This window comes from Acinonyx jubatus, chromosome X, assembly GCF_027475565.1.
Source record: "Acinonyx jubatus isolate Ajub_Pintada_27869175 chromosome X, VMU_Ajub_asm_v1.0, whole genome shotgun sequence".
In the NCBI taxonomy this organism is placed as follows: domain Eukaryota; kingdom Metazoa; phylum Chordata; class Mammalia; order Carnivora; family Felidae; genus Acinonyx; species Acinonyx jubatus.
The window spans coordinates 59481748-59509599 of record NC_069389.1 but is presented as its reverse complement, the minus strand read 5'-3'; the positions used below and the strand labels follow the sequence as shown (position 1 = coordinate 59509599).

At 36.5% G+C, this 27852-nt stretch overlaps 1 protein-coding gene across 1 annotated transcript in view; it reads left to right on the top strand.

Moving 5' to 3' along the window:
- The first annotated feature begins 24337 nt into the window (after positions 1 to 24337).
- ABCB7 (ATP binding cassette subfamily B member 7) overlaps positions 24338 to 27852 on the top strand; it is a 144338-nt gene continuing 140823 nt past the window's right edge. The window contains exon 1 of the mRNA XM_027053786.2: positions 24338 to 24534. Coding sequence (XP_026909587.1) covers positions 24367 to 24534 — 168 coding nt within the window. The 5' untranslated portion in view covers positions 24338 to 24366. The remainder of the gene's footprint in view (positions 24535 to 27852) is intronic.

The following is a 27852-nucleotide window of genomic DNA, read 5'->3' as shown; positions in this document are numbered from 1 at the left end:
TTGGCTCAGGTCATGATCTTTCGGTTCATGGGTTTGAACCCTGCATCCAGCTCTGGGCTGACAGCTCGGAGCCTCAAGCCTGTTTCGATTTCTGTGTCTTCCTCTCTCTGCCCCTGCCCCGCTCGCACTCTGCCTGTTCCTCTCTCTCTCTCTCTCTCTCTCTCTCTCTCTCTCTCTCTCGGCTTGAACTCACAGACCAGGAGATCATGACCTGAGCCGAAGTCGGACGCTCAACTGACTGAGCCACCCAGGAGCCCCTGTTCTTTATTTAAATGTAGCTTTCCATTTTATTTATTTAAAGTTTTTATTTTAATTCTAGTTAGTTAACATACAGTGTTATATGAATTTCAGGTGTACAATACAGTGATTCAACATTTCCATACATCACACTGTGTTCATCACTACAAGTGCACTCTTTAATCCTCATCACCTATTTAACCATTCCCCTCACCCACCTCCCCTCTGGTAGCCATCAGTTTGTTCTCTGTAGTTAACAGTCTCTTTTTTTTTTTTTTTTTTTTTTTTGCTTTGTCTCTTTTTTTCTCTTTGTTCATTTGTTTTGTTTCTTAAATTTCACATATGGATGAAATCATATGGTATTTGTCCTTATCTGATTTTGCTTAGCATCATACTGTCTACCTTCATCTATGTCATTGCAAATGGCAAGATTTCATTATTTTTATGGCTGAATAATATTCCATTGTGTGTGTGTGTGTGTGTGTGTGTGTGTGTGTGTGTATACCATCTCTTTTTTATCCATTCATCAATCGATGGACATATGGGCTGCTTCCATAATTTGGCTATTGTAGATAATGCTGCTATAAACATAGGGGTGCATGTACCCCTTTGAATTAGTGTTTTTGTATTATTTGGGTAAATACCCAATAATGCAATTCCTGGATCGTAGAGCAGTTCTGTTTTTAACTGCTTAAGGAAACTCCATCCTGTTTTCCATAGTGGCTGTACCAGTTTGCATTCCCACCAGCAGTGCAAGAGGGTTCCTTTTTCTCCACAACTTTGCCAATACCTGTTGTTTCTTTCGTTGTTCATTTTAGCTATTCTGACAGGTGTGACATGGTATCTTATTGTAGTTTTGATTTGCATTTCCCTGATGATAAGTGACAGTGACAATGAGTATCTTTTCATTTGTGTGTTGGCCACCTGTATATCTTCTCCGGAGAAATGTTTGTTCATGTCTTCTGCACATTTTTTAATTGGATTATTTGGCTTTGGGGTGTTGAATTTTATAATTCCCTTATATAATTTGGATACTAATCCTTTATCAGATACATCATTTGCAAATATCTTCTCTCTCCCTTCCATACGTTTGTCTTTTTCACCTTGACCTTATTAATAATCTGTCTCCAGAATCACACTATAGAATGATTTATTTCAGGAATTTTCCATAATATTTTAATATTTTCTTATTTTTATATGTACTATATTTATTAGCAAAAAATAGAAAACAATATTTGAGAAATATTACACTTTTAATAATAAACTATTTAAAAAATTGACCAATCAGCTGTTTCTAATTTTTCAATTTTTCTCCACATAAATATATTGTATCTACTATTTTTTTGATTTAGCCTGTCCCTTTAGTAATATATTGCAAGCATTTCAACATATCATTGACATGTCTGTGAACCTTTTCCTTTGTGATTTCATCTGTTACTTCAAACCCTAGAGAATTGTAATCTCTGTTGATTCTTTTTAGTTTCAATCAAATAAAACGTCTCTTCCAGTTTCTGATCTCTTATCTACTCCTTGACCCTTGCTTTAAACATTGCTTGTTGTAGATAAACCTCAAGGCAGATCTTACTTTTAAACCTGTAGCCCATGTTTATCTCCTACATATAAAAGGATTAGTGAGGGGAAATAACATTTAATTTATGAGGATGTATAAGTGAAAATTATAGAAATTGAAACTAAATTAGCTTTTTGGGTGAGAAGTCTGAGGAATTTAAAATAAAAGATTTCAGACAGATGAAAGGAAACATAGGATTGAGCAATTGTTTTCCATTTCTTTTGAGAGTGAAAAGAAATGTATATACTGAGACAAGGAGGAATTAGGTTTGGAAATATAGATTCATATCCAGCTATCAGAATAAATGTATAGTGTGCTATTATGAAGAGAGACTGAAAAAATTAAGTTGATCTTGACTTAATTGCAAAATTACAGACTACATTAATAACGGTTTAAAATGTGGATAGCAGTTTGCAGTTTACAAACCAATTCCCCATAATTATTTCATTTGATCCTCACAGAAGCCTTGTGAAGTGTCATTACATGCACTTAAAGATGAGGAAATTGATTTGGGGCACCTAGGTGGCTCAGTCGGTTGGGAGTCTGACTTGGGCTCAGGTCACGATCTTGCAGTCTGTGAGTTCAAGCTCCATGTTGGGCTCTGTGCTGACAGCTCAGAGCCTGGAGCCTGCTTCAGATGCTGTCTCCCTCTCTCTCTGCCCCTCCCCCACTTGCACTCTGTCTGTCTCTCTCTCTCTCTCAAAAATAAAATAAAAACATAAAAAAATTTTTAAAGAAAGATGATGAAATTGAGTTTGAGTTCCTGAATTTCAGAGAAGTTACCAAATACTACAACTCAATCTTTTAACAGCTCTATTGAGATATAATTCACATACTATACAATTAACATATTAAAGGTATAAAATTCAATGGTTTTTAGTTTATCTATAGAGTTGTGCAACCACAATCAATTTTAGAACATTTTATCACCCCAGTAAGAAAACCCTATTCCCATGAACATCCACTACACCATTTACCTCTAAACTTCAGTTTTATGCAAAAACTAATCTACATTCTGTCTCTATAAATGTGCTTATTTTGAGTTTTTGATATAAGCAGAACCATATAACATATGTTCCTTTGAATTTTTTTCACTTAGCATAATGTTTTCATTATGGTTCATCCATATAATGGCATGGTCATTAAGGTCCATCCATATTATGGCATGTATCAATACTTCATCCCTTTTTATGGCCAAATAATATTCCATTGTATGGATATACAGCTTTTGTTTATCTAGTCATCAGTTCATGGACATTTGAGTGGTTTCACTTTCTTGACTATTAAGAATAATGCTACTATGTACATTCATGTACATGTTTTTGTGTAGACATGTTTTCATTCACAACTTGGTCTTGAACCCATTTTTGATCATAGGCAAAATTCTAAGATAGCCCCCAAGATTCCTGTCCCCTACTTTACAGGCCTTGCATAATCCCTTCCCCTTGAATGTGGACAGAATTTGTGAATATAATGGGATATCACTCTCTTGATTTAGACATATTATATGGCAAAGGTGAAGCAAATTACAAATGTATTAAGGTATTTAATCATTCATTTTTTGTAAATTTTCTTAACATTTATTCATTTTTGAGAGACAGAGAGAGACAGAGAGCAAGCAAGGGTGGGGCAGAGAGAGAGGGATACACAGAATCTGAAGCAGGCTCCAGGCTCTGAGCTGTCATCACGGAACCTGATGCAGGAATTGAACCCATGAACCATCAGATCATGACCTGAGCCAAAGTCTGAGGCTTAACCAACTGAGCCACCTAAGTGCCCCTTCAATCAGTTTAAGTTAATCAAAAGGGGAATTATTCAGAGCAGGCCACACATAATTAGGAAAGCCCTATATAAGAGGACCCAGGCTTTTCCCAAAAGAAAGATTCAAAGTAAAAGAATGAGCAAGGGTAAAAGCCCTGCAATAAATATTAAAGAGGACTTTTTGATTGGAAAGGAAAGACCAAAAGTGACAAAGACAAAGGAACAGATAAAATCTCCAGAAACAACAAAACAAGTAATAAAATAGCACTAAATATATATGTATCAATAATCACTCTGAATGTAAAGGACTAAATGCTCCAATCAAAAGACATAGGATGTCAGAATGCATAAGAAAACAGCACCCATCTATATGCTGCCAACAAGAGACTTGTTTTATTCTTTTTATTTATTTTTATTTTTTAATGATTATTTTTCAGAGAAGGAGAGAGACAGAGCATGAGTGGGGGAGGAGCAGAGAAAGGGAGACACAGAATCCAAAACAGCCCCAGGCTCTGAGCTATCAGCACAGAGCCCGATGTGGGGCTTGAACCCACAAAACATGAGATTACAACCTGAGCCAAAGTCGGACACTCAACAAACTGAGCTACCAAGCCGCCCCACGAGAGACTCATTTTAGGCCTAAGGCACCTGCAGATTGAAAGTGAGGGGTGGAAAAATACTTACCATGCAATTATATAGCAAAAGACAGCTGGAGTAGCAATACTTATATCAGACAAACCAGATTTTAAACCAAAGACTATAACAAGAGATGAAGAAAGGCACAGTATCATAATAAAGGGGTCTATCCAACAAGAACATCTAACAATTGTAAATATTTATGGCCCAACATGGAAACATACAAATATATAAAATATTTAGTAACAAAGATAAAGTAGCTCCTGGATAATAATACAGTAATGGTAGGGGCCTTTAACACCCCACTTACATCAATGAATAGGTCATCTAAGCAGAAAATCAATAAGGAAACGATAGCTTTGAATGACACATTGGACCAGATGGGCTTAACAGATATATTCAGAATATTTCATCTAAAAGGAGCAGGATACACATTTTTTTTTCAAGTGCACATAGGACATTCTCTGGAAGAGACCACATACAAGGTCAGAAATCAGGCAACAAGTACAAAAAGACTGAGATCATACCATGCATCTTTTCCAACCACAACACTATGAAACTTGAAGTCAACCATAAGAAAAAATTTGGAAAAACCACAAATACATGGAGGGTAAACAACATGCTACTAAGGAATGAATGGGTCAACCAGGATATCAAAGAGGAAATTAAAAATTACATGGAAACAAATGAAAATGATAACATGATAGTCTAAAATCTTTGGGATGCATGAAAAGCAGTCATAAGAGGGAAGTATTTAGCAATACATGCCTACCTCAAGAAACAAGGAAAATCTCAAATAAAAAACCTAACCTTACACCTAAAAGAGTTAGCAAAAGAACAATAAATGAAGCCTAAAGCCAGCAGAAGAGGGGAAATAATAAAATTTAGAGCAGAAACAAATGATATGGAAAGTAAAAAAACAAAACAAAACAACAGAACAGATGAATAAAGCCATGGGGTGGTTATTTGAAAACATTAATAAAATTGATAAACCCGTAGCCAGGTTGATCAAAAAGAAAAGTGAAAGGACCCAAATAAATAAAATGACAAGTGAGAGAGGAGGAAGAACTACCAACAACACAGGAATCCAAATAATTATAAGAGAATATTATGAAAAATTACATGCCAACAAACTGGATGACCTGGAAAAAAATGAATAAATTCATAGAAACATATAAACTACAAAAACTAAAACAGCAAGAAGTAGAAAACTTGAAGAGACCACTAACCAGCAAAGAAATTGAATAAGTAATCAAAGAAATCTCCCAACAAACAAAAGTCCAGGGAAGATGGCTTCACAGGGGAATTTTACCAAACCTTTAAAGAAGAGTTAATACCTATTCTTCTTAAACTGTCCTAAAAAATAGAAAATAAAGCAAAACTTCCAAACTCATTCTATGAGGCCAGCATTACCCTGATTCCAAAATCAAAGACTCCACTAAAAAAAGAGAACTATAGGCAGGTATCTCTAATGAACATGGGTGCAAAAATTCTCAATAAAATACTAGCAAATCAAATACAATCATACATTAATAGAATCATTAAACATGATCAGGTGGGATTTATTTCTGGGGTGTAAGGGTGGTTATGTATTCATAAACAAGTCAGCATGATACACTAATAGTAGAAAGGATAAGAACCATATTATCCTCTCCATAGATGCAAAAATAAGCATTTGAGAAAGTACAACATCCATTCATGATAAAACCTTCAATAAAGTAGGGTTAGAGGGAACATACCTCGACATCATGATAGCCATATAGCAAAAACACACAGGTAATATCATCTTCAATGGGGGAAAGGTGAGAGCTTTTCCTCTATGGTGAGGAACAAAGCAGGGATGACCACTCTTACCACTGCCATTTACCATAGTACTGGAAGTCCCAGCCTCAGCAATCAGACAATAAAAAGAAATAAAAGGCATCCAAATCAGCAAGGAAGAGGTCAATCTCTCACGATTTGCAAGTGATTTGGTACTCTATATAGGAAATCCAAAGGACTCCACCAAACAATTGCTAGAACTGATACATGAATTCAGTATTGTCACAGGGTACAAAATCAATGTACAGAAATCTGTTGCATTTCTATACGTCAATAATGAAGCAGCAGAAAGAGAAATCAAGTAATAAATCCCGTTTACAACTGCACCAAAACCATAAGATACCTAAGAATAAACCTAACCAAAGAGGTAAAAGATCTGTACTCTGAAAAGTATGGAACACTTTTGAAAGTTATTGAAGAAGACACAAAGAAATGGAAAAACATTCTATGCTCATGGCTTTGAGAACAAATATTGTTAAAATGTCTATATCACCCAAATCAATCTACACATTTAATGTAATCCCTATCAAAATAACAGGAGCATTTTTCACAGAGCTAGAACAAACAATCCTAAAATTTGTATAGAACCAGAAAAGACCCCGAATAGCCAAAGCAATCTTGAAGAAGAAAAACCAAGGTGGAGGCATCATAATTCCGGACTGCAAACTATATTACAAAGCTGTAGTGATCAAGACAGTTGGTCTATCACATAAACAGACACATGGATCAGTAGAACAGAATAGAAAACCAAGAAAGGAACCCACAACTAATCTTTTTCAACTAATCTTTGACAAAGCAGGAAAAATATCCAACAGATAAAAGACAGTCTTTTCACCTAATGGTGTTGGAAAAAGTGGACAGTAACATGCAGAAGAATGAAGCTGTACCACTTTCTTATACCATACACAAAAAATAAATTCAAAATGAATGGAAGACCTAAATGTGAGACAGAAAACCATCAAAATCTGAGAGGAGGACACAGTTAGTAACCTCTTTGACATCAGCAGTAGCAAGTTCTTACTAGATAAGTCTCATGAGGCAAGGGAAATAAAAGCAAAAATGAACTATTGGGACTTCATCAAAAAAAAAAAAAAGGCTTGTCTGCAGAGCGAAGAGAACCATCAACAAAAGTAAAAGGCAACCTATAGAATGGTAGAAGAAATTTGCAAATGACATATCTGATAAAGGGCCAGTGCCCAAAATATACAAAGAACTCATAGAACTCAACACCCCAAAAACAAATAATCCAGTTACAAAATGGGCAGAAGATATGAATAGACATTTTTCCAAAGAAAACATATAGATGGCTAACAGACACATGAAAAAATGTTCAACATTACTCATCATCAGGGAACTACAATGAGATATCACCTCACACCAGTCAGAATGTTTAAAATTAACAACACAGGAAACAACAGGTATTGGCGAGGATGTGAAGAAAGGGGGACACAGTTGGTGGGAATGCAAACTGGTGCAGCAGGTCTGGAAAACAGTATGGAGCTTCCGCAAAAATTTAAAAATAGAACTACCCTATGATCTAGCAATTGCACTGCTAGGTATTTACCTAAATATCACAAAAATACTGACTCGAAGGGATCTACGCCCTGTGATGTTTATTACAGCATTATCAACAATAGCCAAATTATAGAAAGAGCCCAAATGTCCATCAACTGGTGATTGGATGAAAAGTAATGACATATATATATGATATATGTCATATATATATAACATATATATATCATGTATCATAACAATAGATCATATATATAAACAACATATATATATATTATATACATATATAATGAAACATTATACATATATAATGGAATATTACTCAACCATTAAATGAAATCATGCCATTTACAATGATGTGGATGGAGCTAGAGAGTATTATATTATGCAAAATCCATCAGTCAGAGTAAGACAAATACTATATGATTTCACTCATATGTGGAAATTAAAAAATAAAAGAAATGAACATGGGGGAAAATAGAGGCAAACCAGGAAAAATACTTTTTTTTTTGAGAGGTGACATCTTTTATTTTTTTAAATTTATTTATTTTTTAATTTACACCCAAGTTTGTTAGCATGTAGTGCAACAATAATTTCAGGAGGAAATTCCTTAATGCCCCTTACCCATTTAGCCCATCCCCCCTCACACAACCCCTCCAGTAACCCTCACTTTGTTCTCCATATTTATGAGTCTCTTCTATTTTGTCCCCCTTCCCTGTTTTCATATTATTTTTGCTTCCCTTCCATTATGTTCATCTGTTTTGTATCTTAAAGTCCTCATATGCATGAGTGAAGTCATATATTTGTCTTTCTCTGACTAATTTCACTTAGCCTAATACCCTTCAATTCCATCCACGTACTTGCAAGTGGCAAGATTTCATTCTTTTTGATTGCCAAGAATTAGTCCATTGTATATATACCACATCTTCTTTATCCATTCATCCATTGATGGACACTTGGGCTCTCTCCATACTTTGGCTATTGTCAATAGCGCTGCTATAAACATTGGGGTTCACATGTCCCTTGAAAACAGAACACCTGTATCCATTGGGTAAATACCTAGTAGTGCAATTGCTGGGTCATAGGGTAGTTCTATTTTTAGTTTTTTGAGGAACCTCCATACTGTTTTCCAGAGTGGCTGCACCAGCTTGCATTCCCACCAACAATGCAAAAGAGATCCTCTTTCTCCGCATCCTCGCCAACATCTGTTGTTGCCTGAGTTGTTAATGTTAGCCATTCTGACAGGTGTAAGGTGGTATCTCTTTGTGGTTTTGATTTGTATTTTCCTGATAATGAGTGAAGTTGAGCATTTTTTCATGTGTCGGTTGGCCATCTGGGTGTCTTTGGAGACGTGTCTATTCATGTCTTTTGCCCATTTCTTCACTGGATTATTTGCTTTTTGGGTGTTGAGTTTGATAAATTCTTTATAGATTTTGGATACTAACCCTTTATCTGATACGTCATTTGCAAATATCTTCTCCCATTCTGTAGGTTGCCTTTTAGTTTTGCTGATTGTTTCCTTCACTGTGCAGAAGCTTTTTATTTTGATGAGGTCCTGATAGTTCATTTTTGCTTTTGTTCCCCTTGCCTCCAGAGACGTGTTGAGTAAGAAGTTGCTACGGCCCAGATCAAAGAGGTTTTTGCCTGCTTTCTCCTCGAGGATTTTGATGGCTTCCTGTCTTACATTAAGGTCTTTCATCCATTTTAAGTTTATTTTTGTGTATGGTGTAAGAAAAGTGGTCCAGGTTCATTTTTCTGCATGTCGCTGTCCAGCATTCCCAGCACCATTTGCTGAAGAGACTGTCTTTATTCCATTGGATATTCTTCCCTGCTTTGTCAAAGATTAGTAGGCAATACATTTGTGGGTCCATTTCTGGGTTCTCTATTCTGTTCCATTGATCTATGTATCTGGTTTTGGCCCAGTACCATACTGTCTTGATGATTATAGCTTTGTAATATGTCTTGAAGTCTGGGATTGTGATGCCTCCTGCTTTGGTTTCCTTTTTCAAGATCACTTTGGCTATTCAGGATCTTTTCTGGTTCCACACAAATTTTAGGATTGTTTATCCTAGCTCTGTGAAGAATGCTGGTGTTATTTTGATAGGGATTGCATTGAATGTGTAGATTGCTTTGTGTAGTATCGACATTTTAACAATATTTGTTTTTCCTATCCAGGAGCATGGAATATTTTTCCATTTTTCTGTGTCTTCTTCAATTTCTTTCATAAGCTTTCTATAGTTTTCAGTGTATAGATTTTTCACCTCTTTGGTTAGATTTATTTCTAGGTATTTTATGGTTTTTGGTGCAGTTGTAAATGGGATCGATTCCTTGATTTCTCTTTCTGTTGCTTCCTCTATTGGTGTATAGGAATGCAACCAATTTCTGTGCATTGATTTTATATCCTGTGAAATTGCTGAATACATGGATCAGTTTCAGCAGGTTTTGGTGGAATCTTTTGGGTTTTCCATATAGAGTATCATAATATCTGAAAAGAGTGAAAGTTTGACTTCCTCCTGGCCTATTTGGATGCCTTTTATTCCTTTGTGTTGTCTGATTGCTGAGACTAAGACTCAGGAAATATACTCTTAACCATATAAAACAAACTGATGCTTACTGGAGTGAGGTAGGTGTGGAGATGGGTTCAATAAGTGATGGGGATTAAAGAGGGCACTTTTGATGAGCACCAGGTGTTGTATGTAAGTGATGATGAATCACTAAATTCTACACCTGAAACGAATATAGCACTATGTTGCAGGGAGTATGGCCAAAGTCACAAAAGATGAGTCCGGAAACAAAGTGCAGTTAAGTGATGGTCCTCATACTCCAGTTGGAATGAGGCCCTGACTCCAGAATGAAGCTTCTTTTTATTAGGATAATTGCTAAAGACTATGTGCATAAAGTCAGCTAAGCAAGTGTGTTAATCAATCTAATGGTTTAGCTTTTCAAGGTTGAATTTTGAATTAATTGGTTTCTATATCACTAAGAAGGGTCAGGTGTGAAGGAGGATTCAGCCCTGGACAATGTTAATGGCTCTAGGCATTCCTTAGGAGCTGCAGTAGCGTTCAGCTGTGTAAACATGTCCTAAGGCCTTGCACCTTCTCCAGCCCTTCCCTTTTGAAGTCTTTTCCTTTGATGCTTCTCTCCTGCATCTCCCACAGCACTATGTTAGCTAACTGGAATTTAAATTAAAAACTTGAAGAAAAAACATAACTGAAAATTTACATGAAGTAAGAAAAATTTTTAAAAGTGTTTACTTATTTTGAGAGAGTGCACATACAAGTGGGGGAGGGGCAGAGAGAGACTCTTAAGTAGGTTCTGTGCTATCAGCAAAGAGCCCGGTGAAGGGCTTCATCTCATGAACTGTGAGATCATGACCTGAGCTGAAATGAAGACTAGGATGCATAACTGACTGAGCCACCCAGGTGTCCCAAGAAAAATTTTAAATAAGCAACTATAATTTAAACACTGTACAGTATAGTAATAAGGAGCATGGGCTCATGAGTCAGACACTTTGGATTTGGGTATCATCTCTACCACTTACAAACTATGTGTCCTTGGGAAATGCCTAGGGAAAAACTTCCTTTTTTTCATTTGAAAAGTGAGGGTTATATTAGAACCTACTCTACATGGGCTTTTCAGAGTATAAAATTAGATGATACGAGTTAAAGTACCCAGTTCAATGCTTAGAAAAAAAATAAATGTTCAACAAATATTCCCCCAAAAGGGGAAAATGTTGATAAACATAACTTTATAATGTCAACTATTTATTTTATACTGTGTTCTTTTGAAATCCTAATAGTAATAAATGTGGATATGTGTGTATATATACATACATACACTTACATACACATATATCTATGATATGTATATACATATGTGATATATATGTGTGTTCTGCTTTACTCAACATTATTTCATATATATTCTTCCACATACCAACACAAATCCATATACTTTTCATGTAACTGTTGTTGAAGTTTTTCACTGAACTGCTTTTTTGAAGATTTGGGATTGTTTTTCAAAAGTTGCTAATAACACTGATATACATATCTTTAGGCAATTTACCTTACATACTCCAAACACGTACACAAGTTGTTTTTAGTTTTAAAAACTAGTTTTTAAATTAGTTTAAATTAGTCCCCACCCAGTTTTAAAAATTACATAAGTGAGTTTGAAAGCAAACAAAGAAACTCTGTAGGGGTCATAAATAAAGAGGAAACTCAAAGCCAGAACAGTAAATAGTGCTGAAGCCTCACAACCCATAAAGGAATCAGATATGGATGTAAGACAAAATCTGGGGTATTTTTCCTTTCTTTTAAAAATTAAGATATAAAATAAAATCATCCTTTTGGTGTAGAGTTCTTCAACTTTTAGTACATGTATGTAATATTGTAATAACCATGACAATTAACATAAGAAACAATACTATCATCCCCCAAATTCTTTCATGTTCCTCTGTAGTCAAACCCTTCCTCCACCTCCATATGGCTGGAGTTAGAACTTGAAGTATTATACAAAAATTACAGTGAAATAAAAATATTTTCAGATATCCCAAGTCTCAAATTTACTATTTACCAAACTTCAGTAAATGGATAACTAAAGGATGCATTCCAGCAAGACTGAAATTGAAACCAGGTAAGGAGTGTGATGTAATTAAGCAATGTTGAGTAAAGAAATCAGTAAATATTGTTGAAAATTTCAAGTAAATATTGACTGTAAAAGTATCATAATAATTAATTGAGAAAGTTTATAAAATGAAAATCTAAACTACTATAACATGGAATATAGAAAGAGAAAGTTGAGAGTTCTAAGATTCTTGTCACTTTGGGAAGAAGGCTAGAAGTATTAACTTTAGACTGCTGGAAAAATGTACAGTAATATGTATCTTTAAAATTGTTAAGTGTGATCACTGAAAGAATGTAAATAACACCCATAACTTTCAAACCAGTAGGGGGAAAAGCTCAATCAATTTATCTGAAGGCAGAAAAGAAGGGAAAAATAAGTAAACAAAAATTTTGGCAAACATGAAATATAAAAGAATATAATAGAAATAAGCCCAAATATATTTATAATTAATATATAAATGTAAATCAATCATAGGTGTATATTAAAAGAGGCTTTCAGATTGAATATAAAAACAAAATACACATGTATGTTGCTTACAGAAGACACACCTAAAACAGAATGACAAAAGGATAGCAATAAGGGGGTAGAAAAAGATACACTAGGCAAAGATATGGCAATATTAGTATCATACAAAAGAGAATTCCTGGTGAAAATTATTAATATAAATAACAAGAAAATGATTTAATCTTTTATAAGCCACCAAGAAAGTATAACAATCATGAACCTATATGTACTCATAATGTCAGCTTAATACATAAAACAATAGTTGGGCAAATTACAAGAAGAGATAGACAAATCCACATTCATAATGGGACATTTTAACACTCTTAGAACAAATCACACAAGTAGTAAAAGTGCAGAAAATCTTGACATGTTAAAAAAATGTATATCCTCTACAAGGTACTAATAGTTTGAGTTGACCTTATACATAACAACCTTATATAACTCTCTTATTGTTTTAGTTTATATATAGATCTTTTTTTAATCTGGAAAATGTTATAATCTACAAATTTCTACTATTTTCTCTCTTTCAATCCTTACACTTTTTGTTTTTATTTCTTATCTCCTTGCATTGTCCATTACTTCCATCCAATATGATGTCAAATAGTAGTTGGGTAAGTGGGCATCCTTGACATATTCCCATATTTAAGGAGGAAACTACTAAAGTGTCATCATTAAGTAAAGCATTTGATGGAGTTTTTTTGTGTGATGAGAGATACGCTTTACCAGTTTAGAGAAGATTTTTTCTATTCCTAGTTAACTAGGAGTTTCAATAGCCAAATAGTGGAAGCAGCCCAAATGTCCATTGACTGATGAATGGATAAAAAAGTGGTATATATATTCAATGGAATATTACTCAGCCATAAACAGAATGAAATCTTGCCATTTGCAACAACATGGATGGAGCTTGAGTGTGTAATGCTAAGCAAAGGAAGTCAGAGAAAGACAAATACCATATGATGTCACTCATATGTGGAATTTAAGAAACAAAACAAATAAGCAAAGGAAAAAAATGAGAGATAAATACAAACCAAGAAACAGACTCTTAACTATAGAGAACAAACTGGTGTTTACCAGAGGGGAGGTGGGTGGAAGTATGGTGAAATAGGGGATGGGGATTAAGGAGTGCACTTGTGATGAGCATTAGGTTTTATATGTAAGTGTTGAAGCACTATATTGTACACCTGAACAAATATAACACTGTATATTAATAATACTGGAACTAAAATAAAATCTTCTAAAAAATAGGGCCTCTAATACTTTGGACACAATGAAAACCTTATATAAATATGTAACCTTAAAGCATTTAATTAAAATTGCCCTAGAATTAACTAGGCACAGGGTTGTAAGAAGAGTTTAATGAAATGGAAACACATGAGTGATGATCAAGAAAGTGAGAAGGCAAAACTGTGACTCCATAACTAGTGGCCTGCAGTGGATCTGGAGGGGGAAAAAGGTTATCAGACACTGCAGGATATCTAAGACCAGTTTTTGCCATTTCTCCTTAAATTCTAAAAGAAAGTCATTGAAATATGTGATGTTTTGTGGGGGGCAGAGTGAACACAAGAAACATACTAAGAGGCTTTAATTCAAATTGAATTTGAAGCTAATAAATATGAAAGTCATAAAGAAAACCGAGTGGGTTTTGGGAACTCTTTAAAAGTAGACTATTTAGCACTTAGCAATAATCCCAATTGTCCTGTTGTGAAAGAGGCACAATGGTGGGGCACATATGCTGAACTTTGAGAAATGTTTCTGTGGTGCAACCATTCATAGTCTATGGAGAATCTGAAGAAAAACATCTGGGAGTGAAGGTCATGGTCCCTCTTGAGATTGGGGTATGGCTGTTTGAAATATCCAAAAGAGAAAATCTGACAGAATCATAAAATAAACAAGGAAATTGTTTGGCCTTAGTGAAAAATGTCAACAGACCCTCTGTGATTATTGTTAGATAAAGCAGATTAAATTTATTAAGGATTCAAAAATTTTAACAATACAGTAAACAAACTTAACCAGATAAACCTATATTGAACCTAAGCTTTACATATGAAACAACTGAAACAAACTAATCTCAAAGAACGTTTCAACAAATATGAAATATCTTCTTTTATTTTTTAATGTGTTGCCAATATATACTCTGACAACTAATTATTTATTTTTTTAAATTTTTTAACGTTTATTTTGAGAGACAGACACAAAGTGTGAGAGGGGGTGGGGCAGAAAGAGAGGGAGACACAGAATCTGAAGCAGGCTCCAGGCTCCGAGCTGTCAGCACAGAGCCTGACCCAGGGCTGGAACTCATGAACCGCGAGATCATGACCTGAGCCGAAGTCAGCCGCTTAACCGACTGAGCCACCCAGGCGTCCCAACTAGTTAGTTTTTTTTTTTTTTTAACGTTTATTTATTTTTGTGAGAGAGAGACAGAGAGAGAGCATTAGAGGGGGAGGGACAGAGAGAGAGAGAGAGAGAGAGAGAGAGACAGAGAATCCCAATCAAGCTCCATACCATCAGCACAGAGCCCTATGCAGGGCTTGAACTCATGATTTGTGAGATCATGACCTGAGCCAAAACCGAGAGTCAGATGATTTAACCAACTGAAATACCCAGGAGCCCCAATGGACTCAATGTTCTAATCAAAATATATAGGGTTACTGTCTGGATAAAAAAAAAAATACCCCTCTAAATGTTGCCTACAAAAGGCTCAGTTCAGATTTAAAAATACACATAGACTGAAAGTGAAGAGATGCAGAGAGATATTTCAAGCAAACAAGTAAAAAGAAAAAAAAAAAAAGCCAGAGTAGCAATACTTGTATCAGGGAAAATAGACATAAAACAAAGGCTGTAATAAGAGAAACAGAAGAGCATTCCATAATGATAAGGAGAGCAATCTAACAAGAAGATGCAATGTTTGTAAATATTTGTGCACACAATATAGGAACACCTAAATTCATAAAGCAAATATTAACAGACCTAATGGGAGAAATTGACAGTAATACCATAATAGTAAGGGCCTTATTTTATTTTATTATTTAAAAAAATTTTTTTTCTTTAATGTTTATTTATTTTTGAGAGAGAGAGTGTGAGCGGGTGAGGGTTAGAGAGAGAGACACACACAGAATCCGAAGCAGGCTCCAGGCTCCAAGCTGTCAGCACCGAGCCCAATGCAGGACTCCAACTCACAAACTGTGAGATCATGACCTGAGCAAAGTTGGACGCCCAACCAACTGAGCCACCCAGGCGCCCCTATTTTATTTTTTTAAAGTGTTGCCAATATGTACTGTGACAACTAGTTATTTTATTTATTTATTTGTTTGTTTATTTTACATTTATTTATTTTTGATAGAGACAGAGCATAAGTGGGGGAGGGGCAGAGAGGGAAGGAGACACAGAATCCAAAGCAGGCTCCAGGCTCCCAGCTGTCAGCACAGAGCCTGATGTGGGGCTCTAACTCACAAACCGTGAGATCATTACCTGAGCCGAAGTCGGATGCTTTAACCGACTGAGCCACCCAGGCACCCCACTAGTTATTTTATTAAAAAATTTTAAGTGTTTATTTATTTTTGAGAGAGAGCGCGCGCATGAGTGGGGGAGGGGCAGAGAGAGAAGGAGACACAGAAACCAGAGCAGGCCCCAGGCTCTGAGCTGTCATCAGTCTTAAGCGGGGCCTGACCTCATGAACCAAGAGATCATGACCCAAGCTGAGGTCTGATGCTTAGCCGGCTGAGTCACCCAGGCGCCCTGCAAATACAAAATACTTCAACCAAAGGGATTAACTCTGTTGCCCCTTAAGTAATAATACTTTTGACACAGTACATTAAATAATTTTAAATGTTAAACAGTGGGCAATACTTTTAACAAATAATTAGAATTTTTTGGACTAAGGGGAAATGAGATAGCTGCAAATTTGCATACTAGAGTAGAAGATGCCTGACAGTATGTGTGCTAGATGTCAAACTCTGGAATTTAAACAACAAAGATTTGAGCAATGCAGGTAATATATAATAATAATGTATAATATTTGTAATAAATTTTAGAACTGATATTACGTATAATAAAAAATGAATAAAATTAATAATAAAATAGGGTTAGTGCAATGTTGAGAAAAATGTGAAAAGATACTTAAACAATATTAAGAATAAACAGTATAAACTAAACTGAAATTTGAATGAGTGTTGAATTTTATTGAATACATTTTCTGAATTATGTGCTTCTTCTATATATATTCTGTTTAAAATTTGCCTATCATACAGACAATTAACAACTTTGATATAAGGGGATATATAGGTAAATTACTCCCAAAAGCTAAAGAATACATGTTAGTATATGTATATATATTCAGCCATCTTTGCATTTCTGGGATAAAGCCTACTTGGTTTTGATGCATTTTTTTATACATCAGTGCTGGATTGAGTTCACTATTTTATTTTTCTAGTTTTTCATTTATGCTCATAAGTAAGATTGACTTGTAATTTTCTATTTTTTATAATTTTTTAATTAAATTTTTTTTATAATTTACACCCAAATTAGCATATAGTGCTACAATGATTTTTTTTCTTAAATTATCTTTTAATGTTTTTGTTTATTTTTGAGATAGGGGCAGAGCATGAGAAGGGGAGGGGCAAAGAGAGAGGGAGACACAGAATCTGAAGCAGGCTCCAGGCTCTGAGCTGTCAGCACAGAGCCTGACGTGGGGCTCGAACTCATGGAGTGCGAGATCATGACCTGAGCTGAAGTCCGACACTCAGCCGACTGAGTCACCCAGGCGCCCCTAGTGCTACAATGATTTCAGGAATAGATTCCTTAGTGCTCCTTACCCATTTAGCCCATCCCCCCTCACACAACCCCTCCAGTAACCCTCACTTTGTTCTCCATATTTATGAGTCTCTTCTATTTTGTCCCCCTCCCTGTTTTTATATTATTTTTGTTACCCTTCCCTTACATTCATCTCTTTTGTCTCTTAAAGTCCTCATATGAATGAAGTCATATGATATTTGTCTTTCTCTAATTTCACTTAGCATAATACCCTTCAATTCCATCCACGTACTTGCAAATGGCAAGATTTCATTCTTTTTGATTGCCAAGTAATACTCCATTGTATATATATACCACTTCTTCTTTATCCATTCATCCATTGAGGGACATTTGGACTCTTTCCATACTTTGGCTATTGTTGATAGTGCTGCTATAAACATTGGGTGCATGTGTCCCTTCAAAACAGCACACCTGTATCCCATGGGTAAATACCTAGTAGTGCAATTGCTGGGTCATAGGGTAGTTCTATTTTTAGTTTTTTGAGGAACCTCCATACTGTTTTCCAGAGTGGCTGCACCAGCTTGCATTCCCACCAACAATGCAAAAGAGATCCTCTTTCTCCGCATCCTCGCCAACATCTGTTGTTGCCTGAGTTGTTAATGTTAGCCATTCTGACAGGTGTAAGGTGGTATCTCTTTGTGGTTTTGATTTGTATTTTCCTGATGATGAGTGAAGCTGAGCAGTTTTTCATGTGTCAGTTGGCCATCTGGATGTCTTCTTTGGAGAAGGGTCTATTCATGTCTTTTGCCCATTTCTTCACTGGATTATTCGTTTTTTGGGTGTTGAGGTTGATAAGTTCTTTATAGATTTTGGATACTAACCCTTTATATGTCGTTTGCAAATATCTTCTCCCATTCTGTAGGTTTCCTTTTGGTTTTGCTGATTGTTTCCTTCGCTGTGCAGAAGCTTTTTATTTTGATGAGGTCCCAGTAGTTCAATTTGCTTTTGTTTCCCTTGCCTCCAGTGACGTGTTGAATAAGAAGTTGCTGCGGCTAAGATCAAAGAGGTTTTTGCCTTTCTCCTCAAGGATTTTGATGGCTTCCTGTCTTACATTGAGGTCTTTCATCTATTTTGAGTTTGTTTTTGTGTATGGTGTAAGAAAGTGGTCCAGGTTCATTCTTCAGCATGTCGCTGTCCAGTTTTCCCAGCACCACTTGTTGAAGAGACTTTCTTTATTCCATGGGCTATTCTTTCTGCTTTGTCAAAGATTAGTTGGCTATACATTTGTGGGTCCATTTCTGGGTTCTCTATTCTGTTCCACTGATCTGAGTGTCTGTTCTTGTGCCAGTACCATACTGTCTGGATGATTACAGCCTTGTAGTATAGCTTGAAGTCCGGGATTGTGATGCCTCCTACTTTGGTTTTCTTTTTCAAGATTGCTTTGGCTATTCAGGGTCTTTTCTGGTTCCATAAAATTTTAGGAATATTTGTTCTAGCTCTGTGAAGAATGCTGGTGTTACTTTGATAGGGATTACATTGAATGTGTAGATTGCTTTGGGTAGTATTGACATTTTAAGAATATTTGTTCTTCCTATCCAGGAGCATGGAATCTTTCCATTTTTTTGTGTCTTCTTCAATTTATTTCATAAGTTTTCTATAGTTTTCAGTGTATAGATTTTTCACCTCTTTGGTTAGATTTATTCCTAGGTATTTTATGGGTCTTGGTGCTATCATAAATGGGATCGATTCCTTGATTTCTCTTTATGTTGACATGTAATTTTCTTATATAATCCTTGTCCATGTTTGGTGTTTATACTAGCCTCATAAAATATGTAGGACATCCAGATTATTGCAGTGGATTAAGTTTAATTATCCCCTCTTCTTTCTAAATTCCATCAAAATAACATAAAGAATAAAACAGGAATACACCTACATGGACAAAGAGTCTAAGATTAGAGAGGAGCAACACAGGAGTCTTTGCTAAATTATTATTTTTAAGATCTAAAGCAAATATAATAAAATGTTATGATATGACTAAGCTGGGTTGCAGGTATATGGGTGTCCATTGTCTTTTCTTTCTTAATTTTTAGTAATGATGAAATATTTCTTAATGTTAAAAATAGACAAATAAGTTAGTTTCAGAGAGTTATATGTGCTTTAAAAGTGCTTCTCAAATTTTAATGTGCATATGACTAGCTTAGGGAACTCTTATTAAAATGCAGATACTGAATCATTAGGTCTGGAGTGGGGCTTGAGATTCTCCATTTCTTTTTTTGAATTTTTTTTAACCTTTATTTATTATTGAGAGACAGAGCAAGAGCATGGGAGGGGAAGAGAGAGGGGGGAGACACAGAACCTGAAGGAGGCTCCAGGCTGCGAGCTGCCAGCACAGAGCCCCATGCAGGGCTCAAACTCACTAACCACAAGATCATGACCTGAGCTGCAGTCGGACACCTAACCAACTGAGCCACCCAGACGCCCCAAGATTCTTCATTTCTTATAAGCCCCCAAGTGATGTCAATGCTAGTGGTCCATGGACCACCATTCGAGTAGCAAGATTTTAAGGGAAATGAAACAAGGCAATGTGACAGAGAGAGGCAGGGACAGGAAGTAGCTTCTTTAGATAAGGTGTCTTGAAAAACTTCTCTAAATAGTGATATTTGAATCATTAAAATTCTTCAGGAATGATGTTCTAAGTAGAGAAAAAAGCAAGTGCAAAGGCACTCAGGTAGGAATAGGTTCTGGCATTTTATAGAAATAGAAAAGGCCACTGTGGCCTTAAAGTATTTAAGTGTTTCTTCCACATTCCAGGTGTAATTAAGTGGAAAGATCACTGTATTTGGAGTCATAAAACCTAGGTTTGGTCTTCATCCCATTAGCTCTGTGACCCCTGTCAAGCCACAACCTGTTTCCTCATAAATATATGAATATTAATGAATAATATCTATTCTCCAATGTTGATGTGAGGATAAAATAAGGTATTAAAAAGCACTTTGTAAATTGCAAAATACTATACACATATAATTATTGCATAAGTAAAGTGCTATCATCTGATCTGAGTTTGAAATAGCCAAATACAGTGGCTTTTACTGCGTGCTATGTCTCTAATTATTTCAGACACTTATGTGTCAAGTTGCTGCAGGCCAAGTTGGTCTGTCTGTTGCTGCAGTTCTCCACCAGTGCACAACTCTCACGATGCTTCATGTTCTATTTTTGGGAGCACTGGAAATTTTCTTTGACTCTTTTGGCTCATGTTTGATCCACTTTAGCTCATCATAGAGTAACTCCTTGTGTATTCCAATGTGATTCACATTTCTTTTTCTTTTTTTTTTCTTTTAAAGAAGGGTTGCCCAGGATGTGACATCCCCATGAGGAACGTTCCCTTTTTTTTTCTTTTAAATTTATTTTTGATAGAGACAGAGTGTGAGCAGGGGAGGGGCAGAAAGAGACAGAGAGACACAGAATCCGCAGCAGGCTCCAGGCTCTAAGCTGCCAGCAAATTGCCCAACGCGGGGCTCGAACCCACAAACCGTGAGATTATGACCTGAGCCAAAGTCGGACGCTTAAGCTATTGAGCCACCCAGGCACTCTGTTTTGTGATTCACATTTCTTAATCAGAAGAGTTGACTTACAATGAACAAACAGTACTTCAGTAAAAATAAGTTGACTCCATTCAAAGACTGCACAACTATTGTTCCATGCCAATAATGCCTTTAGACATTAATGAAACTTATCAAGAATCCTGAGAAATCATCTGTAGGGTCAGGTGTTTTAGAATTCTGTGGTCTTTCCTAATTTAAAATCTTTTGATTGTATACAGACTCTAGAGACTTTTAATTAAATCTTGTCTTTGAATATAGGCAACATCTTTAGTGTACAGAGCAATGGAATAGCAGCCAGACTACCCCTGGTCTAGTTCTAACTCTAACTCTAAAACCACAAGGCCCTGGTCTTCTTTATCTATTAGGAACAAGGAATACCTTCCAAAATCTATTTTTAAGATCCAGCAAAATAATGTGTGTTTCTGGAAGTATAAAAATTCAAAATATTCTTTTGTCACATTACATTGTAGCAGGATTCTCACACAGAGAGTCATGAGACTGAAGCTTTTCTTTCCAGGAAGCAACTTTATTCCTGCCAGCACCACTCAGCTGGGTTCATACCCAAAGAACTGAGCCCCGAATGCCATGTGGTGTAGTTTTTACATTTTTTAAATTTCTTTGTCTCTCAAAAAGGTAACATACAAACCTATAGTCTGATTAAGTGGTCTCATGTTATAAGGTAGTGAAGGATGTTGTCAAGTAAGCAAATAGGAAGGTTGCCTTGAGGTCTTTTTTTTTTTTTTCTTTGCTTAGGGAGGGAACCCTACCACAATATCTAATTTCTCACAAAATATATGGTATATAGATTCCCATTAAAAAAATTTTTTAATGTTTATTTATTTTTGAGACAGAGAGAGACAGAGCATGAATGAGGGAGGGTCAGAGAGAGAGGGAGACACAGAATCCGAAGCAGGCTCCAGGCTCTGAGCTTCTGTGGGACCCAAGGAATTTTGCAAAAATCCCCTACCCCTGGACAAGCAGAGCAAGACTAACTCCATTTTGTGCTACACCCACCATCTCATGTATAACCCCCACATGACCCACTTATTGCTTAAGACACTCCCCCACCCTAGTCAAGCCGCTGAGCACACCCTTACTGGAAACAGGCTCAAATAGGAATGCGGAACCCCTAACCGCCCAAGAATGCAAACCCCGCATTTTGCCTGCCAAACTTGCGTGCCAATTCTGACCAGAGTGATAGGCTAGTTCAAACAGTTACTATAGGGTAAATTGTAATTCAATTGGCCACCTGCGTGTGGAATGACATGAATGTGCAACTTTCTGTGTGTGTTACAATCTCACTGGCCCCTGGTCCCTATAAAACTGCTACGCCTCTTAACCTAGGGGTCCAGGTCCCTGCTCTGCTGTGTCAGGTATACTTGGGCCCAAGCTCGAGCTTGCAAATAAACCCTCGTGTGTTTGCATCAGTATCGGCTCCTTGGTGGTCTCTTGGATTCGAAATCGGGGGCATTACACTTTCAGCACAGAGCCTGACGCGGGGCTCGAACTCATGGACCGTGAGATCATGACCTGAGCCGAAGTCGAACGCTTAACTGACTGAGCCACCCAGGCGCCCTGATTCCTATATATATATATATATATATATATATATATATATATTTTTTTTTTTTTTTAAATAGAGCATTATTGGACAATGCTTTACCTGAATAGAAAGATTCAGTGGCAATATTCAGCCCTAAAAGAAATTGCTGGAAGAGTCTAGGGTTTCTCTATTGTAGAGTGTTGCTCTCTAACCCAGAATCTATGCTGAATAAATATTTACTGATGATGACATAGGCATTAATAAAAGAGACCATTACTAATCTGTTAACAAGACAATAATAAGCCAGAAACATACAATTAGTAAGTCCTGTCAATGCTATCTCATAATATCTCTAGAATTGATCTATTTCCACTGCTACTGCCATGTTCAGGCCTTTATTTTATAACTGAACTATTGCACTAACCATGACTCCAATCTGAACTCCCTTCAGTCCGACCTTTCCACTTAATCCAGAATGGTATAATGTAAATACAAATCTGATCATGTTACTCTCCTGATTAAAACTCTCCATTGGCTATAGTATCAAGCACTAACTTCTAAGAATGAAATATGAGGTCCTTCCCCATCAGGCCTCTGCTTATCCGAGCTTCTCTCCTGCTACTCTATCATATGCTCCCTAGAATCTCGAACATGGAAATGTTTTCTTATACCTTCTTGCTTTTAAACATGACATTTCTTTTACATGGAACTCCGTTCAGCCTCTTCAGTTGGAAATTTTATTCTTTAAATAACTCTGCTCAAGCATCCTCTTCTCTGGAAACCTGAGTGTAGGATGAATCTTGAAACAAAGTAACTACATGGGCCATGCATTTCTTTTGTCTTCATCAGACTTAACAGTCCATCATGCCTCTATATAAGGAGTTCATAATTATTTACCTGTCTCGTGTAAAAACTTTGAGAACGCAGTAATGTATATAAAATTGCAACTGCTTCACTGTCTACAGGGTTTTAGGCAACGCTGACATTTGGAAATGCAGTTTTCTGGAAAACTGTAACATTTATTTCGGTATCATTTTGCTTGATGATAGTGGTAAAAAAAAGAATATAAACCTGTTTTTAAAAATGGACTTTTCCTCCATACATTTTCACTTTACCATCCATTAGCCAATCTAGCTGTTTTGCAGTAATTAGGGATGCTGCAGAAACCAAATGGAAAAGCTAGAAAGAGATGCAAATTAGCAGAGTAAATATGTGTGTGTGTGTGTGTGTCCCAAGAGCAACAGACCAAAGGAAAACTGCCCCAAGGATTGCGCGAAAGCGAGTAAGCCCGAAACCCAGTGAATCTCAAGGTTCCTGAAGTCTCCACCCTGGGGAAATTAGTATCTGTAAATTTAATCTAAGCGTTAGTGCACAAGAGAGTGAAGAGAAAAATATGCAGAGGGAAAACGGAGTGAAGCGTTGCACTGAGTTGAAGGCTGTAAGAGAAAAGTGGAATGACTGGACAAGATAGGGGTTGGCGGATTTAGCAAATGCAGTATTTGAGACATACTAAAAAATGACTCGTTTATCCCAAGTTAAAATTTAATTGTGCATCCTGTATTTTATGTGGCAAATCTAAAAAAAGAGAGAAAGACGTTATTCTACAATTCCCGGTTGTGTAAAGCACTCAAAGGCCCTAGAAAATATAGCTGTTAAGCCCAAGTACCTGACTCCTTGCAGAGAAGCTATTTCCGGTCTCGGGCCCTGAGAAAACGAGGGGGAGGGGAGAGAAGATTAAGGTAGCTGAGTGGAGTCCGCCAGCGTCCCACAATTCTCTGCTCTAGATTCCTCTTTCCTCGCTCAAGATGGCGCTGCTCGTGATACATTCTTCACGCTGGGCAGCCGCAGCGACTGCCTTTGAAAAGCGTCGGCACTTGGCGATTCTGATTCGGTCTCTAGTCTCTGTCCGTGGTGCAGGTCCTCAGCGGAGATCACGTCAGCTCGGCGCCTCGGGAGCTGCTCGAATTTCCCAGGTGAGATGACATTCACGTGGAAGAGTAGGGTGAAGGACAAAGGGACCTATGGAAAAGTTTGCTCTCATGTCCTCGGGTCAGAGAGAAAGCCAAGAAGAAAGGTTGTCAGGGCTAACTCGGAACATCAGTAAGTGAAGGAAATTAGGGGTGGTAATTTGAGGAAGGGGGGAAGAAAACCTTTGTGGTACGGCAAGGGAATGGAACGGAAGGTTCCGGGCAGAGGGCACCTGGAGCACTAGTTATTCTCAAAGGATTTACGTGTTTGTTTCCCTCCCCCCGCCCTTCGTAGTTTAAAAGATGGGGTAGACGGGATCCCCAGATTGCTTACCTTTCTAAATGCAAGGAAAACTGGCAACTTTTCCAAAGTTAGTAATGGAATTTGGGACTAATATGGCCATGGTTCAGATTTTACTCTCTTGAAAGTAGTATTTGGGAAGCATTGTAACATGACAGCAGAACTACCTGTAAACAAGAGGCTGAGTTGGCACAGTTAACTCTCTGCTGACAGTGCTTCCTGATAGGCCAAAAACATACCTATCTTTCTCTCCAAAACATAGACCGCCCTAAATTCGTATGTAAACACGATTGTCTTTTGATCTGAAAACAGTGTTCTTCTGTGTACACAGGTCGCTTTGGAAGCCATAAGGCTGCTTATCTTTAATTAATGAATGTAGTTTTTGTTATAGTGTCTCTTAATTTGTGTCCATAATTCTCTCTTAGCAGTTACAAAAAAATATTCATATTTGTACTTTGGTATATCTTTTTATTTCCTATATATTGGCAAAACGTTTAATTGCCACCACTTGTTCATCAGTATCGCTGAAGCATTGTCAGTTTTGTTTGGGAAGCACCCTCATAAATTTTGATTCCACGTGAACAGATGTTTAATGTCTACATTGTACATAGCACTATGCTAGATAATGAGGGTACCAAGAGAAACATACATTAATGCCTTCAAGATTGATCAGTTTAGTTAAGGAGTTTGTATTTATGTATTACAAGAATAACTAAACAATGTAAGTAGGTTAAATATCAAATGAATAGTATAAACAATAAGGGCAGTAAGCATCTAGAGGAAATAGGGATAATTAAGGACCAGATTATAGAGAGGATCTCATGCTGGTGATAGAACTGAGGAGAACATTTTAAGCAGGGAGAATAGGGAATGACACTAGGCATGTGGAATGCCGGAGAAATTATATGCATTCGTTCATCCAGTGATTATTGAGCACCTTTACAGCAGTAGAGGTTACAGCAGAATAAAATACAGGCCCTGTCCTTGAAGAGTCTAAAATCTAGTAAGGGAAAAAGGTAAGTAAACAGGCAATTATAATACAGTAGTGCAATGATGGGAAGGGTACAGAGTACTAAAAGAGTGTACTTGAGGGGCATCTAATCTAATTTTGAGGTGGGAAAATGCCTTGAATAACTGATATCTACTAAGCCAAGGCCTTAAAAAGTTAAGAGAAATTAGCTAAAGAGGGAATAGTGTGTGCAAAGGCCCACAGGTAAGAGAGAGCATGGACCTTTTGTAGAACTGCATGTAGTTTAGGCTACTGAAGAGTTCAGGATAGAAGCAGCAGATCAGGCTAGATCTAGAAGCAAATCCAGATCATTTTATTAAAGGTTTTAAAACACTAATATGGCTAATATGGCTAATATGACTAATTTATTTTGTTCAACTAATATAGTTGAAAGTTTGTAACACATGACCTCTTGGGAACCATTCTTATTCTGTAGTCCTCTAATAAGCCTAATGAAGTTAAAATAATATTTGTAGGACTTTGTCAGGCTGGGGGGATGGGGGGAAGAAGAAGTTACTGGGAGTTTCAGAGGAAGTGATGTAAATAAATTTCTCTCTTTTCATGAACACTGTCCCCACAACTTTCTTCTTCCACTGTCTTCTGTACATCCTACCATTCCCTGTGGTTACCATTTCCAAAGTGTGAAAAAACAAAGATGTTACTTTTGTTTTCTGCTTCTTAAAGGCATGCAATTCTTGCCATAATTTGAAAAAATGTAGATTTAACTGGGAGATGAAGGAATGGTTATAAGGCTTTCATACTTTTAGGACAATCATTAGTATATAGCATAATATTTTAGAGCTGAAAGGAACCTTAGTGCAGTGTTATGAAACATGTTAATAAGTTGGATCAGTCTTTTTTTATATGAAATTCAGTAGAATAAGAAAGAAAATGTCAGTGCTTTATACATATTAAGGGAAGTATTGTTTTATGTACTGTTTTATGTGTATATGTACTTTGCCACATGTATGCGATTACTGGGATGCACTGTAAAATGTGTTTTTCACACAGGATTATTTACTGGATTATTTACTGTGCAATATGGTAGTCACCAGCTTCATGTGGCTGTTAAAATTTAAATTAAATTAAAATTTTAATTCCTTGGTTGCATTAGCCACATTCCAAGGGCTAAAAAGGTACATAGATATGGAACATTTCCATCATTGCAGAAAGTTCTGTCCAACAGTGCTGCTTTAGAGAAGATCATGTCCAGCCTTCTAATTTTGCAGATGAGGTAACTAAATCCTAGTATAGATAAATGGCAGCCTTTAAGGCCATTCATTCATTTATTGCTTTCTCTGTCAGGTATTCATATAAAGGTAAATAAGACTCTTGCAGGCATTAAACATACAATAAATGTTGAATTATAAAGATACTTACACTAGAGCACTGTTAATAGAGGGAAACACCTTAAACATAAAAGTTTTTTTATTAAAATTGTAAGTGTTGTAAGATTTAAATTGTAATGATTTAAAGTATGATAAGATTTAAATTGTAATGATTTATTATACAGTTGCCTCTCTACTACATTAGTTAATATTAAAAAGACGTGAGTTTTGGGGCGCCTGATGAGTACCTGAGTTGGTTGAGCGTTTGACTCATTTCGGCCTAGGTCATGATCTCAGGATTGTGGGATTGAGCCCAGCATCGGGCTCTGTGCTGAACTCCCTCTGCCCCTCTCCCCCACTCGTGCTCATTCTCTCTCTCCCTAAAATAAAAAGACATGAATTATGAGTGATAGAACTTTTTTCAACAATACTTATATGGTATGTGGTTAGACCACAATGCTTTTTATCTAAGTTTAAAGGGTTAATTCTTGATCCTGATCCTGATCATATACTTTTCTTCATTTGTTTAAAAAAAAATCTTTTTTGAGATTCATTCACATACCATATAATTCACCTATTTAAAGTGTGCAATTCAGTGGTTTTTATTTATTTTTTATTTTTGTAAAATCAATCAGCACACTTGTAATTAACAATGATTAACTTAATTTTTTTAATTTTAGAGCACG